General features: G+C 48.3%; 5 protein-coding genes across 5 annotated transcripts; 2 read left to right on the forward strand and 3 right to left on the reverse strand.

Annotated features, from left to right (window-relative positions):
* Positions 1–4,109: 4,109 nt before the first annotated feature.
* EURHEDRAFT_508652 (uncharacterized protein) lies at positions 4,110–4,813 on the reverse strand. The gene is made up of 2 exons (XM_040785897.1): positions 4,206–4,813; positions 4,110–4,154 (listed from the first exon to the last, which is right to left on the reverse strand). Exon 1 carries the CDS (start codon positions 4,380–4,382, stop codon positions 4,212–4,214), a length of 171 nt encoding a protein of 56 aa, XP_040635090.1. The 5' UTR covers positions 4,383–4,813; the 3' UTR covers positions 4,110–4,154; positions 4,206–4,211.
* Positions 4,693–5,525, reverse strand: EURHEDRAFT_243510 (uncharacterized protein). Its single transcript, XM_040778075.1, has 2 exons — positions 5,343–5,525; positions 4,693–5,217 (listed from the first exon to the last, which is right to left on the reverse strand). Exons 1-2 carry the CDS (start codon positions 5,374–5,376, stop codon positions 4,757–4,759), a joined length of 495 nt encoding a protein of 164 aa, XP_040635091.1. The 5' UTR covers positions 5,377–5,525; the 3' UTR covers positions 4,693–4,756.
* Positions 5,448–7,864, reverse strand: EURHEDRAFT_243577 (putative MFS drug transporter). The gene is made up of 6 exons (XM_040778076.1): positions 7,516–7,864; positions 6,527–7,454; positions 6,290–6,479; positions 6,177–6,242; positions 6,066–6,119; positions 5,448–6,011 (listed from the first exon to the last, which is right to left on the reverse strand). The coding sequence occupies exons 1-6, from the start codon at positions 7,663–7,665 to the stop codon at positions 5,675–5,677; spliced, it is 1,725 nt and encodes a 574-aa protein (XP_040635092.1). The 5' UTR covers positions 7,666–7,864; the 3' UTR covers positions 5,448–5,674.
* Positions 7,865–8,421: 557 nt separating this feature from the next.
* EURHEDRAFT_416463 (putative cysteine synthase B) lies at positions 8,422–10,322 on the forward strand. Its single transcript, XM_040782956.1, has 2 exons — positions 8,422–8,710; positions 8,800–10,322. The coding sequence occupies exons 1-2, from the start codon at positions 8,521–8,523 to the stop codon at positions 9,825–9,827; spliced, it is 1,218 nt and encodes a 405-aa protein (XP_040635093.1). The 5' UTR covers positions 8,422–8,520; the 3' UTR covers positions 9,828–10,322.
* Positions 10,323–10,577: 255 nt separating this feature from the next.
* EURHEDRAFT_381080 (ferric reductase family protein) lies at positions 10,578–12,610 on the forward strand (the record flags this gene model as incomplete). The annotated part of the gene is made up of 5 exons (XM_040779365.1): positions 10,578–10,720; positions 10,768–11,139; positions 11,188–11,439; positions 11,486–11,584; positions 11,632–12,610. The coding sequence occupies 5 exons, from the start codon at positions 10,578–10,580 to the stop codon at positions 12,608–12,610; spliced, it is 1,845 nt and encodes a 614-aa protein (XP_040635094.1).
* Positions 12,611–15,377: the final 2,767 nt, after the last annotated feature.

The raw sequence follows: 15,377 nt of genomic DNA on the forward strand, positions 1-15,377 counted from the left end.
TGGAATGTTAACAGGTGCTTTGAGAAAAGGGTAAATGAAATACCAACTTTAGCAACACGCGGAAGAGCACGCTGTACGCTGCGTCGGTATTTTCTGGAGCGTCTATCGGGAAAATCTTATATTATCGCGACAGAGGTAATGGGTTATTACATTCCTAACATTTTCGTACATCCTCTCCAACTCGACATATTGGAATGGAAACCTTCCATGATGGAAAATCTGTAGGTGCGACAATGAAGCTTTTCGCCATATCTGGTGGATATGTATATAATGGAGAAGTATATATATAGATCGGGCTTGATCTGGAAATCAGCGTTAGCGTTAAATTTGAGAGGGCTTCATGGATCAGGGCTGCATACTTGGAGCCTTTATTCCACCGGAGGATGTCCACACTGGACTAAGAATGTCAAGAAAAAAGGGGATAACAACCCTTAGAACACACACTGAGAGCACAGGTCAGATTGATGTACAAAATTTGGAGGTTATCCCGGCTTGCGCGGAAAAGAATCACCAAAGAAGAAATGGTGCCATAATATAGTACAAGGTCAGTCAAAGAGTGCGATGTCTTTACAAGGATCTGTCAGTACAATTCAAGCAATTGCAAATAACCAAAAGACCGTGACCTTATTTTAGTGAATTGTGGTCGAAATCCCGGACGCTATTGAGAAAAAGGAGACGAAATCGAGGACAAACAGAATGGGTGAGGTTATTGTAGGTCCAATGGAAAATAATCCTGGTTCTTTTTATTAGCTCGATGAAAATAGTACGGCGAGAGGATTAAGCGTACTTTAAAGCAGCAAAGAAACCAGGCCGCCCATATGGCAAGCATAATTGCCAAGGAAGCCAGCGTCGAGAGTCAAATAATTGCCCTCACAGGTTATCATGAAGGAAGGGAGAAACCGGCATAGCCAGAGAATTTAGAGCTGATTCTTTTGCGATTCTACAAGATCGCATGCTGATACATGAAGGTGCTGAAAGTTAACATTGTTAGCCACGTTCCGGGTTGTTGACCAAGGAAAACATACTTATTTAGGCGCCACATGGCCCGTATCCATGGCAGTAGCTGCCAGATGTGTTGACCCGTGCATTCATCGACTTGATCACGAGATGCCACCTTGCGATGAGGACAAAATTTGAAACATCTCCCAATCGTCTACTGCAATGCGTTAGCACGAGCACAATACACCACTTGAGTTACCAGGAAATGTACCAAAAAGCTCTCTTGTAGGGAGCATTCGCAGTTTTTTTTTGGGGGGGGGGGGGGGGTAATATTCGGCGAGGGGTGAACAAGAGAGCATCATTATTTTCCATGCGTGAGACGTTGAAAACCCGCCGATCTGTTGCAATTCCCATCCACATGCAAGGAGATTTGTGAGTTCCCTCTGTGAAGAGATTGGCGAGAGTAACGAAAGAGGAAGTGGTTTGGCTTGTTTGTCGGCATTCGTCTTGGAAGCGCGTGCAGCACCATTAGAAGAACACGAGTGATAGAACTACCAAGCAGTTCGATCTTATGAATGGTATCATCTCCCCCAAACGCGCATGCCCGGAAGAAAGGGAAAAGGCAAAGGAGACATGCAGAGATCACTAAGTATGGTGCAGTCTCTTGGTTTCTGCGACGTGTCTTTGACAGGCTGCCCAGACTACTTTCAGACATCCGACAATATTCGAGCAATTTGTTCCATCCCAGTAGCGTTGCTGATGTTCCATAGACCGGACGACCGCAGCAGTGCAGATAATAATCCACAATGCCTTGCAGAGAGTAGGGTTACACAACGAAGTCCACCTGCATCATTAACCAACATCCCATCAATCTTCAGATGTACATTAACATACTAAATGGCCTTCAGCAAACGCCGTATAATTTAACGTCCAATCAGTAGATGGTGAACTACGAAGCATCTAGCGGTGATCGGTCCGATGCTGACAACGGCGCGGTTCACGGCTCTTGTCTGGTCTTCTTTCTTTTCAGGCATGTTTTCGACATATATTCCTATTTTAAAGCAATAGGCTTGTAAAGAGCCAAAGATAGACGAGCAAGACTTGCGGCAGGGCTCTGATGCCCAGTGTTTGACATAGTTATACTTCTCGATGTTAGTTTTACAACCATGCAAACAGTAGCCTGCTCACTTACTATAGCTCGTGATTATAGCATGCCAAAAAGATTTCGTCTCTCAGGGACTGTATATAATTCCAGAAACGCGGACAATATATTCTTGACAAAGACGAAAGGATGTGTACTGCATGTCAAGGAGTGCCAGCTAGCAAAATCCGCGACGAGCCAGCTCTTCCTGGAATCAATAATCTTGTAGCTTTCACTAGCGCATGTAAACTTTGAATTCTCGGCGCACCAACGGGCGACTATCTCGACAGTGTCTTGAACTGCCTCCACTCGTGGGAGGAGCTGCCATGGTGGTTTCCCGGACGACTCTCAATGCGTAAACTGCTGAGATCAACCGACGATGTTATATGCTAAATATACTGGAATCGAGCGGAAAGTGTACTGGGGAGCGGCTAGATCGAGTATTCTTTCCATTGTGCTTTCCCACGCACCATAAATTGGCAGACTTCATACCAACAGTCGTAATGGAGACAAAGATTGGGACAGCCCGTCTCATTTTGGTAAAGGTGCTGGTGTCTCAGGATCTGAAAGGCTAAGTTTAGTGCATACTCGCCTTCGGAGAACGTTTCCCAGCAATCGAGGTTTCCGGATAAGATTCTGTGGTGGACCTCGAGCTCGCACAGAATAGCCCAGCAACGAATTCCAGGAGTCATTTAGTGCTTTGATACAACTGGCAAAAGGATTGAATGTTAGCCATCATAATGCAATTGCCAGGTAGTGAGCTACTTACCACGTAGTATCGAGGAATATGCAAAGGAGCCCTAGTCCCTCACATCTTGCAATTAATGTATAAAGGTTTTCCAAAATAAGACGCCACCAACCTGCAATTCAACGTTAATATCAACAAGGTATTGACTAGGATTCGCAAGCACACACAGCACCATCATGTTCCAATTAGCTTTTGGGTACTTTAATTTCGAGTCTCAAAAATTACTAAAAAGCCGTCCACCAAGACAGCAAAAACAACTGCCAGCCATCTTGTGTGCCCAAATCACAGGAGCAAAGCGACCTTCTCCAAGAAATTTTTGTAGGTATCCAGAAACTGAAACACATAAGAGATAGCAAAACTCCTTTTGCTTTCGACCGCTAGATTGTGTCCTGGGTAGGGAAGGAGCTGTTCAATGATGGCGTTTAGCAGTTGACCACTGTGCTCGTAACGGTATTATACTCATTACTAAAGCATGTGCTTTCGTTCCCGTAGCAGCCGATTGATTCGACCAGAGTTCAAGGTCGTGAAGACGGACCGGACCGGACTCAGTCATTGGAGGTATCATTGAAATGGCCTCTGTATATTGAGCCCACCGACATTGCAGAACGTTACAACAATAATAGCTCTCTGAGCAAACAGGACAAATGTCCTGCTTCGAGTCCATGGTGTGTCGCCTTGGGACCGTATCTCAAACTCGTCAATGTATCTGGAGCATGTTAGTCTCTGCACAGCGATGTCAAAAGGGTCATTAACGTACATACTATATATTCAAAGCCCAGGGAAAAAAATCGCCTGAGAATGGAGTCTCACAGAAAGAATATACGAAACCAGCCCATAATAAGCTCAAACCCATCGTCCACGTGCCCGAGAAGACCAGGATTGAGTAGCTGTAGACCAACTCCCGAATATAATGGATACTGTATCCCTTACAAACAGCGCGATATACCACATGCGCTACCTGGTAGAGACTTCAGGTACCAAAACTCCTCGCAGATTCACTGTTATAGATCCAAGAACAACTGCCGAGTCATACAGCCATCCGTTGGCACTTTGTATAAACTCAGGCAGTGGATTGTGTTGTCGTAGCGTTTGCGTCTATATATATCCATCCCTCCAGGACTGTCGTTGACCCAGACCCATCTGCAGTATGTATGTTAATACCCCATCATGCCAGCGAGGAAGGACCTATTCGTACATGTTATAAAACCCAAGACAAAAAGAGACAACGTCGGATCCTAGTACGTAGGCGGAGGCACTCTGCTTCTTCCGCCTGGATGTCCTATTGTTATGCGCAAATAAACCGGCTTGTTCGAGCTGTATGTGAATCTAGAGACATCAGTGAAATTGTACAAGAAATAGAGGGATAGAGCACTTTACCACATTCTATGGTAAGGGACTAAGATCCAGCTCTACCATCATGACAGACCCAGAATTATATCGAGGAAATAGTGAATATAAAAATCTATATAAAAGAAACATAGTGTGTATAGAGTAGACTCTGTATACGATGAAGGAAATCAGAGAAGGAATGAAGAAAGAAGAAAACGTATACATGCCTCAAACCTCTAACAAAAACCATCTAGCGGTGAATCAAATGCCCGAGCGATGCGTGATAGCGAAACTCATACATGCATAAATGCAGCAAACAAAGAGATCCCAACCCTCGATGCATTCATCATTTCCAGTTTCCGGCGGATTGTCATTCTTGTTCGTTATGATCCGTCTATCTTCGCGTACAAGCAACAGTCAACAATATTGAGCATTCTAAAGAGCAACGCGGGAGTTGCTCAAACTTACTAGCTCCAGTATCTTGTCCGTCGCTGTCGCCGTCGATTCTTGTCCATGCCCATCCGGGATATCACTACTCATATCACCTGAGCCCCGACACATCAAGCAAAAAGCAAAGCATGAAACGAACAGAAAGGGACTCACACGTGAACAAAAGAAGCAACATCCCCAACTTCAGTCATCACCACATCCCTCACCCCCGACACATCCGTCCCTCCCCCAAATACCACAACCCTCGACCACTCCAAAAACATCCTAACCTGCTCGAGCAACCTCCTCAATCCATCCTCATAACCCCTCTCCTCTCCCGAGTCCCCACTCCCAGCGCCAATCCCATTAACCCCATTTATACCTGGCGTATCACCCCCCCGCAAAACAACCGCATCAACATGTGTAACCCCCGCAAGAAGCAACCCCCTCACAGCCCCCGCCGCATCATCCTGCGCGAACAAATTAATCTTCACAGGGATCACAAGTGACGAGTCATGCTTTGGGAGGTGGAAGAAAGAGCTTGAGATTTCGGGCGTTAGGTAGCGGGTTGCTGCGAGGAGAGTGGTGTTTGGGCGGCGGAGGAGGGTTTCGGAGAGGGATTTGGGGAGAGCTGTTATGTTATTTTGCGGGTTAGTTTGTTTGCGTTGGCGTCTTTTTGCTTTTGGATCGGGGTGTGGTCGGCTATTAAGATTGGGGATAGAATTGAATGAAAGAGTATGGATGTGGATATCGTACCTTGGTCGGAGTTGAGGATTAGATATGTCGGCATATTGCTGTAGTATTATTCTTGATATTAATTCTAAGAGACAATAATTAGAAACAGAAAGGAGATCGACCACTCTATACATATTCCCGATAATATACATGCCCGACCACCAATTTGTCAACATTCACGCTTCTTTGTCTCCTTGCCTCGTATTAGCGTACTGTCGCCCGGTCTCAACGAGCGATTTGCGCCAAACAAACAATGAACTCGTGTGATAGTGTTTTTAGTGTGCATTGACTTATTACCCCATCGGGTAATAATAGTGAGAGCGATAGTCCATCCTGACACTGGACCATCACGTTCATCTGCTTGTATTCTCCGCATCGCGATTGCCCTTCTCCTTCCCGGCTTCGATCCGCTGTTTACCTTCCTCTTTTAACTTCTTGTCATCGTCCCGGTTCAGTGTAACCTGTGGCATAAGTACGACGGCGAGCACAAACGCGAGTGCCGAGAGCGCGGCGCCGATGATGAAAATTATCCGGAAACCCTTGCGGTATGCGGGGATGATTAGCGAGCGGGCATGCTCGGCTTCGTTGGCGGGGAGCTTGGAGAGGTAGTTTGTTGGGCTGGCGAGGAAGGAACGGGTTTCCTCGGAGGTGAGGCCGAGGGAGGAGATCGAGGAGGAGATTAAGTTGTTGCTGGTTGAGTTAGTTGTCTGGAATCTAGATGGTTGGGAGATAGGGAGCACATACATGATTGTGCCGGCGATGGCGAGGCCGAGGGTTCCTCCGAGGTTGCGAACGAAACTGTAGGAGGACGTGTTAGCTACCATATGGCCGTGCTGGTAATGAATGGATGCTTACTTCCGGAATGCAGTCACGACGGCCATTTCGCGTCGTTCGACACCAGCTTGTACGGCGATGAGAGCACTGTGCATGTAAGTACTTGGAACTGCACAAGGCAAATGAGAACTCACGGTTGCAATGTATTTCCAACACCAACGCCTGTCAAGATCCCGTATCCGACTTGCTTCCCGATTCCGGAGTTCTCATCCAGAGTCGAGAAGAGACCCAGACCAACAGCCCAGATTATCCATCCGAAGAGGATGCACTCCCGGTAGCGACCGACCCAATGCACGATCAGGCCGGAGACGGTGCTGCTCACAGCTGTTCAAATTAGCGTCCTGTCATAGGCGATATAACAGGGGACATACTCTGAAACAAGGTTATAGGCAGTAACATTGCACCTGCCTTAACAGTCGAATAATTGAACACCAACTGATAAAATGTCGGGATGTAATACACCTGCACGAGGAAGTTCCACCCATTGACGAACATCGTCAAACAAGCCCCATTCACAATCCTCGATTTGAAAATGTGCATGGGAACCAGCGGCGTCGACGCACCCTTCCACTGCCAGAGCACGAAACCAATAGATACAGCGATACCAACGACAAGCGTCGCGATGACATGCGCCGAGTTCCAGAGATACTCACCACCACCCCAGTTCAAACCCAGGAGTAGAACAGCAGTACCGCCCAGAGCGAGACCAGCACCGATAAAGTCAACAGCCTTAAGCTTGGCCTTCCAATCACCCTCTACTGCACGCAGCGGCATAAAGAAAAACACAGCCAGAACGCAAATAGCAGTGAGCGGCAGATTCAATCTGAAAATCCACCTCCACGAGTCCTCATCGATACTCGCCAAGGCACCTCCAATAACCGGCCCAATACCATTGGCAATGGCGACAACCGCGCCCAGGATACCCTGATACTTCCCCCGTTCTCTCAGCGGCACGACATCACTAACAATCATCTGCGCCACACTCATCAATCCACCACCACCAACACCAGTAAAGGCACGGAAGATGATGAGTTGCGTGGCAGACTGTGCGAGAGACGCGGCCAACGAGCCGAAGAAGAAGATTGCCAGTCCGACGAAGAGAACGAGCTTGCGGGACCAGATGTCAGAGAGACGACCGTAGAGTAACTGGAAGCATGTTGAGGTGACGAAGTAGCCGCCTGAGATCCAGGAGGTTTTGTCGCTAGCCCCCAATGCATTACCGATGATGGACAAACTGGCCGCGAGGGTGGTCTGGTCCATCAACGCGACGAGATCGACTGTTGAGCAGGCGAGGAAGATCTATCCGCGGGGTACATGGTCAGCATCGCTCAAACACCAACCAGGGTACGTATATAGGTACCGTGATAATAGTGCTCTTGGGAACATAATTGGTCTGCTCATTAAAAACAAACCCGCCGTTATTGCCATTGCCTTCAACAGGGGTCTCTGGCTGCGAGACTGACTGCGGCGTGCTTGGACTGGCCTGCTTAACCTCGACCTCGGAAGCCATGATGCTTGTCTGACCGTCACACTTTGACACTCAGATATCCCCCGAGATGTTGAAAAAGAAAAGAAAAAAACCGCACAAAAGCCGCACAGAAAACGCCGGAGCTTAAAACGTAACCGGTCCAATCTTCCGAATTCTTCACATTTCCGTCCCCTACCAAAATAGCTGTTTTCCTGCTGTCAATTTTTCCCGAGGAGTACTCCATCAAAGTGGACTTGTAGAAAACCGCCGATCTCAACGCTGCATCCGCAATAGAGATCTGCACCCAAGAGGTACGCTAAATTAAACCCGCTCAAACACTCTCACCCAAGGTCCTCTGCCTTTCTCGCTTGTAATGCTGCAAATCCTGTCGATTGCTCTTGGCAGTGAGTACCCTGCTCGTAAGGATAGAGATTGCTGGGTGTTGCTCACATCCTGTATAGAGTAACTCAAGGCTTCAGCCGACGTACAGGGCTGATCTTGACTGGATGGAGGATCTCGAAGTTTCTGGGCATTGGCCTCAAGGTACTTTTTTAATAATGTCTGGACTCGAATGGCGACATGTATTCCGTCGGCAAACAGCTTGCATACGAGTTCAGTGCGCGCTGCTGTCGGGTGTTTCCCGCGTATACCAAGAGCAGTAGTAGTTTCGCTGCCACTGGTATACGGAAGATGCTGTTATAGTGGGGCAGGTTGGCGCGGTTATTCGCAAAAAAGTCAATAGGACCAGGGCACAAGATAGGATTTCAGGGACGGGAAAATAAACGAGAAACAAAGAGGGGAAGCTTGTACGTGCAGGACTTTATAAGCTACCCCTCTGCTGTACTCTGTACTCCAACCCTAGGCGCCGTTTTTCTTCATCACTTCATATCAGACAAAATGGCCGGCAATGAACGAAATGTCTACATGGGCCCAGATGCCTTGAAAAAATACTTTGATCCGGACTCAGCGCCTCCGCTACCCTTGGTTGAGCTGCCGGAGCATCTGAACCCATTCTACAAGGATGGCGTCCGCATCTATGCAAAGATGATGACCATGCATCCAGCCAACAACGTCAAATCCATGCCTGGTACCACACCCTCCAATTCTAAAAAAGAAAAAAAAAAAAGAAGCGGCGTATCACAAATGTGCACTCAATACTGACAAGAGAACTTGCAGCAATGAACATGCTCCAATCAAGCGTGACCCCCTCCACCAAAACCGTCATCGAATACAGCTCCGGTTCAACCGTGATCTCCATGGCCATGATCGCCCGGGTGATGCACGGCGTCGACGACGTGCGCGCATTTCTGAGCAACAAAACTAGCGAAGCTAAGCTGCGCCTTATGCAGTTCTTCGGGCTCGACATCACGCTCTTCGGTGGACCCTCGCAGCCGGAGCCGTTTGATGAGCGCGGGGGTATCCAGAGTGCACGATCGATGGCCCTGGGGTCCAAGGAGATCCTTAACCCAAACCAGTACGAGAATGATGACAACTGGGGGGCGCATGTGCGATGGACGGGACCACAGATCTTCAGACAGTTACCCGAGATCAATGTGCTGTGCGCAGGGATGGGGACCTCGGGGACTATGACGGGTTTGGGCACGTATTTCAAGGATGTGAAGCCTAGTGTGGTAAGATTGGGGGTTTGTACGGCGGCGGGGGATAGGGTTCCTGGGCCGAGGTCGTTTGCGTTGATGGCGCCGGTTGAGTTTCCGTGGAGGGCGGCAGTGGATGTTATTGAGGAGGTGAACTCTTTTGATTCTTTCTCGTGGTCGCTAGATTTGTGCCGTGAGGGTATTGTGTGCGGTCCGTCGTCGGGATTCAATCTGAAGGGGTTGTTCCAGATGTTTGAGAAGCGCAAGGAAGCCGGGACTCTGTCTGAACTCGCCGGCCCGGATGGTCTCATCCACTCCGTGTTCCTTTGCTGCGACCTGCCATACCAGTATATCTCCGAGTACTTCTCGAAGCTGGGAGCTGACAAGTTCCATCCCATTCGCAATGAGGTACTTCCCCTTCCATATCGTCTCCCAGATCATCCCATACTCACAACAACAGGACTTGACAAAAGTCGACCTCTACCGCTACGACGAAAGCTGGGAGCGCAGTCCCATCGTCCTTTTCACCCACTTCTACGAATCCCCGAAGTCCCTCACCCAGAACCTCCTCTCCAACCTCGTCCTCCGCCCGCAGTGCTGCGTCCTTGACCTCCGCACCGCTCCCGACTTTTCCACCTGGCACCTCCCGGGCTCCGTCAACATCCCGCTGCAAAGCCTCAACTCTCACACCCCGAAACCGTTTTCGGATCCGCAGGTTCTGGAAACAGAATGGCGGGAATTGGATGCGATTTTCAGCGATGAAAAGGTCATCTCGCAATTAAAGGGACACCATGTGCTGGTGATTTGCTACAACGGCGACACCGCGAGAGTTGCGACGAGTGTGCTCCGGGCAAAGGGAATCGAAGGCGACAGTCTGCGGGGAGGATACCAAGCATTGCGCGACCACGGTCTGTGGACCGAGGGTGGTGTTGACGTCTCCGCGCCGGCGGAAGAGAATCACGAAATGCCCTATCCGGCGGCAGTCCCGGTGGCTTCGGGCTCGATGAATTGATTAATATCATAAGATTGTTATGTGTATATCCTCATGTTTAAAAGTGTTTATAGGTTGAATACGGATAATAGGAACGGAACCCGAATCCGCCGTCAATATCAGTAAAGGAAATGTGCGCAAATGCGCTCAGTACATCCCAATTAACTCCCGGCGCTAAAAGATTTAAATCTGCTCAATTGTGAGCATCGACGGGGGTTATTAACCAATCAACAATGACCGTTTCGAATGACCTTCGTCGCAGGCACGTGTTCTCGTATTCCCGATTCTTAAGTAGGAAGTATATCAAAATCAATGCTTCGTCCTCCTTTACTTTTGTAGAATAATACTACTGTATACTGCAACACGAAATGATGGACATGGACATGCCAGAGTCTGGCTCCGGGGGCGTCCCCTGGCTGGACCAGCCGGTGATGCTGCACTCTTCCCGCGCCGACAGCTGCTCCATGACTCCCGGACAATGCGCATATCGTAACTACCACTGGAGATATTGGTAGGCACGTTTTACTGCTTCCGGAAGCGATTTACTAACGGGTACAGGTACGAGGCTGACCACGTGTACTCGCTAAACACGATATATTTCTTCTGCGCAGCGGTCGGGGTCTTCGCCGTCGCCAATTTCCTGGCCAAGTATGCACCGGTGCAGGTCAGGAGGAGTGCGCTTTGGCGGAAGGCCACGGCGGGGTTACGGTATCTGGCGTATAGGGGGTATGAGTTGCCGGTGGTGAGGTATTGGTCGCCGAGTTTGGGTGTCATACTCCTGGGGCTTGCGGGAACGGTGTTCTTCTTCGCGATGACGCTCGGTCCGAAGCCCTATTACTGGCCGGAAGTACAGGCCAAATCTTACGGGAGTAGTCCGCCTCTTGCGACGAGAACGGGATGGATGGCTTTGGCGATACTGCCTTTTGTTTTGTAGGTCCGGAGAGTCTGGTGTGTGCTGCGCGGGCTGACTGGTGATAGGGCGTTCGGAGCTAAAGCGAACCTGATCTCTGCGTTGACTGGTGTGCCTCATGAGAAGTTGCAGGTGTTTCATCAATGGTCCAGTTATGCTATGTTCGTCCTCGGACTCATCCACACCTTCCCGTTCATCGTGTACCACATCCACAAGGGCGATATGGTTATGGAGTGGAATACGAGTTTGACATACTGGACCGGTGTTGCGACGCTCATTCCCCAGGCTTATTTGACGGTCATGTCGTTGCCTTCTATTCGGTATGTCGATGCTCGGACCTTGGCCAAGGTGATGCTAATTGTATAGGAATCGGTACTATGAATTCTTCAAAGCAACCCACTTCATCGTCGCATTGCTGTTTATCCTTTTCTTCTTTTTCCATTGCGATTTCCGACTATCATCCTGGTACGCTATATCCCGGTTTGTACATTGATATCCGCTAACACAACAAGGGACTACTTCATCGCCGCCGGCGCAATCTATCTCCTCTCCCTCTTCACAGCCCAAATCCGAACCTTCTTCATCCATGGCGTCCACTCAGCAACCCTCGACCTCCTCCCATCCGGCCTCCTCCGTGTGAAAATTCCAACCATCATATCATGGTACCCCGGCCAACACGTCTTCGTCCGCTTCTTCACTCTCGGTCTACACTCACTCACAACGCATCCGTTCACGATTGGTTCCATTGCCTACGACCCGGAAACAATGGGAAAAGCATCCGAGATTGTCTTCTATATCAAACCGAAACGCGGGGTTACGGGCCGTCTTGCCAGAATCGCTGAGAAGAGTCCCAGCTGCACAAGGAAGGTCCTGTTGGAGGGCCCGTATGGTGGTCTTTCCGAGACACGTCTCGGGCAGTTCGATCGTGTACTTGTGATTGCCGGTGGATCGGGTGGAGGCTTCTCATTATCCGTGCTCGAAGAAGCGCTGAAGCAACCTTCCCTTGCGCATGGAAATATCCAAATCGTCTTCGCGACTCGTCAGCAAAACATGGCAGATTGGTACATTGACGAAGTCGAAACGAAACTATCCACCTTTAACGCCCCCCAAAACAACCCCATCTCCATCTACATCACATCGCATAACCAACCTGACCCTGCCAATATAAAAACCAAAGAACCAGATGCAGACCCCGAACCCGAAACCGGACCAACCGACACCAAAAACAAGGAACTTTCTGAACCAAACACAACTTCCACCCCCACATATTTGGGCTCATACAGCATCGCCGTGAATAGACCCTTCCGGCCTAATCTCCCCGAGATAGTCGCTGCGGCTACCAGCGGAGAATCAGGGGAAAAGGTTGGAGTGTTTGTCTGCGGGCCAGCTAGTATGTTGCATGATACGCGTAACGCGGCTGCGCGGGCGCAGAGAGGGGTGTTTGGGGGGGGTCTTGAGGAGGTTTTTTTGCATACGGAGCCCTTTTCGTGAGTTTTCCTGGCCCTAGTGTGTGGGTAGATGATTGCTAACTGGTGATTGTAGGTGGTAAGCGAGTGTGTTGATATGTTGATGGAGTGGAATTGTGTAAATACATAAAAGTTATGCATCGGAAATAAATACTCTTGCATCCTTTATTTGGCAATTCCCCTAAACAAAGCCCTGTAGAATCATGCATTGGTGTCTGATCTATCCGGACTACTGCATGGTCTGTTTGCATCCAACACATTATCACTGACTATTAACCTCACGTCTAGTAGCTAGTAAATCAAAGGATATTCACTTTCTCAGTCAATCGAAATTTCCAGCTACATTTTCTCTTCATTCAATATACTTCTTTATACCGTATACACGAACGTCCTTAAACTTCATCATCTTCGTCTCCGTATATACCAACTTCATCTTTTTTGCACTTTTTATAAATACAAACTTCTTTTTTTGAAGAACTATATATCACTTATAATCTGTATTTGCTTCCCATCATCTAAGTCGGCGTTGCTCTGACCATATAAGCTTCTGGATATGATAAAGAGCATCAAGCTTTCTGGGAGTGCCATCTCACCAGGACAAATGGTGCCTGTTCCTGTCCACAAGGTCAATACCCAAACTGCATTCACTCCCTTATCATCCATAGTTTCCGGAAGTGAAATGAAGTTAAACCATCAGGAGCGACAGCGAGGGCTCGCAAAGTCTAAAGACCAACGGAATGCTTTTTCCCTCGGTACGGTGTTCAGAAATACCTACAACATCTAATTCACATCCATGGCACCAGAACCAACCATCACTATGGAACTCGACCTACCGTATGGTTGCGGAACTACCAACTGGAACGAGGCTGGAAGATTTCACGGTGCGTTGATGTAATAGTGGCCGCTGGTAAGCGCGAGAAACTATACCAGGTAGGCAGGCGTGGTTCTATTCTGTGAGTATCTCTCCTTTCTCTAAAGAGCATTCGATAATAACGTTCCCTCGACCATGCCAGAGCCCTACGCTCTTTGTATCGGGCATCAAATGATTTCATTCGAAGGCCCCGATTTTCAACGCATCTCATAGATTCCACACGTACCCAATGTTGCTACGGAATGGTTCGCTACCTGGTTAAATGCTCTTGGCCACTAACATTCGTTGCCAATAATTTGCACACTATGGTCATAAAAAGATCCAAATATCAGCACGATTGGTATTCCTTTTTGTCGACCAAGCCTCTCCTGAAACGCTTTTTGCTCCCGACGAAGATGATCGATGAAGACAAGAGAAGCACAAATGCAAAGCACAATAAGCAAAAGAGAGGGATTTTGAGCTGACGGCATCTACGAAGACGTGCGCAGAGCGGCCAAAAACTTTCTTTGGGTGTGATGAATAAAATATCCGATGACGATATACGCCGAATTTTATGCTGTTAGTATATTCCCATTAAAGGATCGATGATATGATGCTAGAATAGCGATGCGAATATAAACGCCTCATATAGTTCCCTTTTCCATTGTACTGGTCAGTGGAGAAGATGTGAGTTGCATGCTCAACAGCTATTACCTACATTAAACGCCAATATCGAGATCAAACCTTTTTGGAAAAGTTTAACATCATTTCCAACAAATGTCATAGCCCTGCGCTGGGTGCAACAAACATTGACTGCCTTCGGAAATGACAATGAAAGAAATTGCCAGGGCTTTGGAAAGGCATTCAAAGTGGCATGGAAGAGCCCAAGTGGAAGCCAGAGGAAAACGTGGTTGCCAAACCGCTAGACCAGGCCCAGTTTTACAAGTTCTGGCTACATCGCAGTCTTGACCGGTTCGCCGTACAACGCTTTTGTTTATTTCGCTTTGGGAGTTGCTGGTCTGATGCCATATGGTCAAGGGCTCTTGACCATTGGCCATCATGCACCATGAACCCTGCGTCATGGTCATGGGGCTGGGCCTGGGTTTGGAAAGAAAGCGTACATTGACGATATGGCACACGAAATGGGTTCCAAGCTTGGAACATGTTCCATAAAAGGACGCTCATGGGGAGAGCGGATTTTGGAAGTAAATGTTTCTACTTCCATCCATGCACAGAGCATTGCTTGTTTATAGTTATCTCTAGTATGCGTGTGATGAGAATAACATTCTCATACTAGAATCAGAAACCCAAGAGGAATTGGACAAGTAGGTACTTTCCTTGCATGGATTATATGTTAGTATCCCATTCCGTTCGAACTGAATACGATACTTAATACTATGCAGATATATAACAGCGATACTCACACCACATTCTGTGCAGAGCTTGAGGCGTTCTCGACATTGTCGACGGCTGTTGTCTCCTTACATGCTATTTGAATGACTTTGTAGCTCCCTCGATTATCAATTATCGACAAGTTTCGTCCTTTAGGGGGAATTTGATATCGATGTGACAACCATGTCGACGAGAACACATCATGAAATGTGGGCTATGTACTTGGCTATGGAATTGTTGATTCGACGATTCTGCGTAATTGTGGCTCCGAAACTACCTTTGTCCATGTCGTCGTCAATGCACACAACGCCCAAAGCTTTGGCCGCGTCTCTTAGTGACCGTGAGCGGGCAAACGCCACTGAAGATGAGGGAATGAAAAACAAAGCTACCAATACGGTGCCCGTTAACATGCTCGTGAGCACGCTCGACAACATGTCTTCTTCGACTGTCTGCACAGAACCCACCAGTGTGGTTATAGAATATTAACAACCTACAAGCAGATGGTGCGCGTGCGGCGCGTCTCTAGCCACATCGCTTGAGGCATCGCCCG

This window comes from Aspergillus ruber (assembly GCF_000600275.1).
Source record: "Aspergillus ruber CBS 135680 unplaced genomic scaffold scaffold00035, whole genome shotgun sequence".
NCBI lineage: Eukaryota > Fungi > Ascomycota > Eurotiomycetes > Eurotiales > Aspergillaceae > Aspergillus > Aspergillus ruber.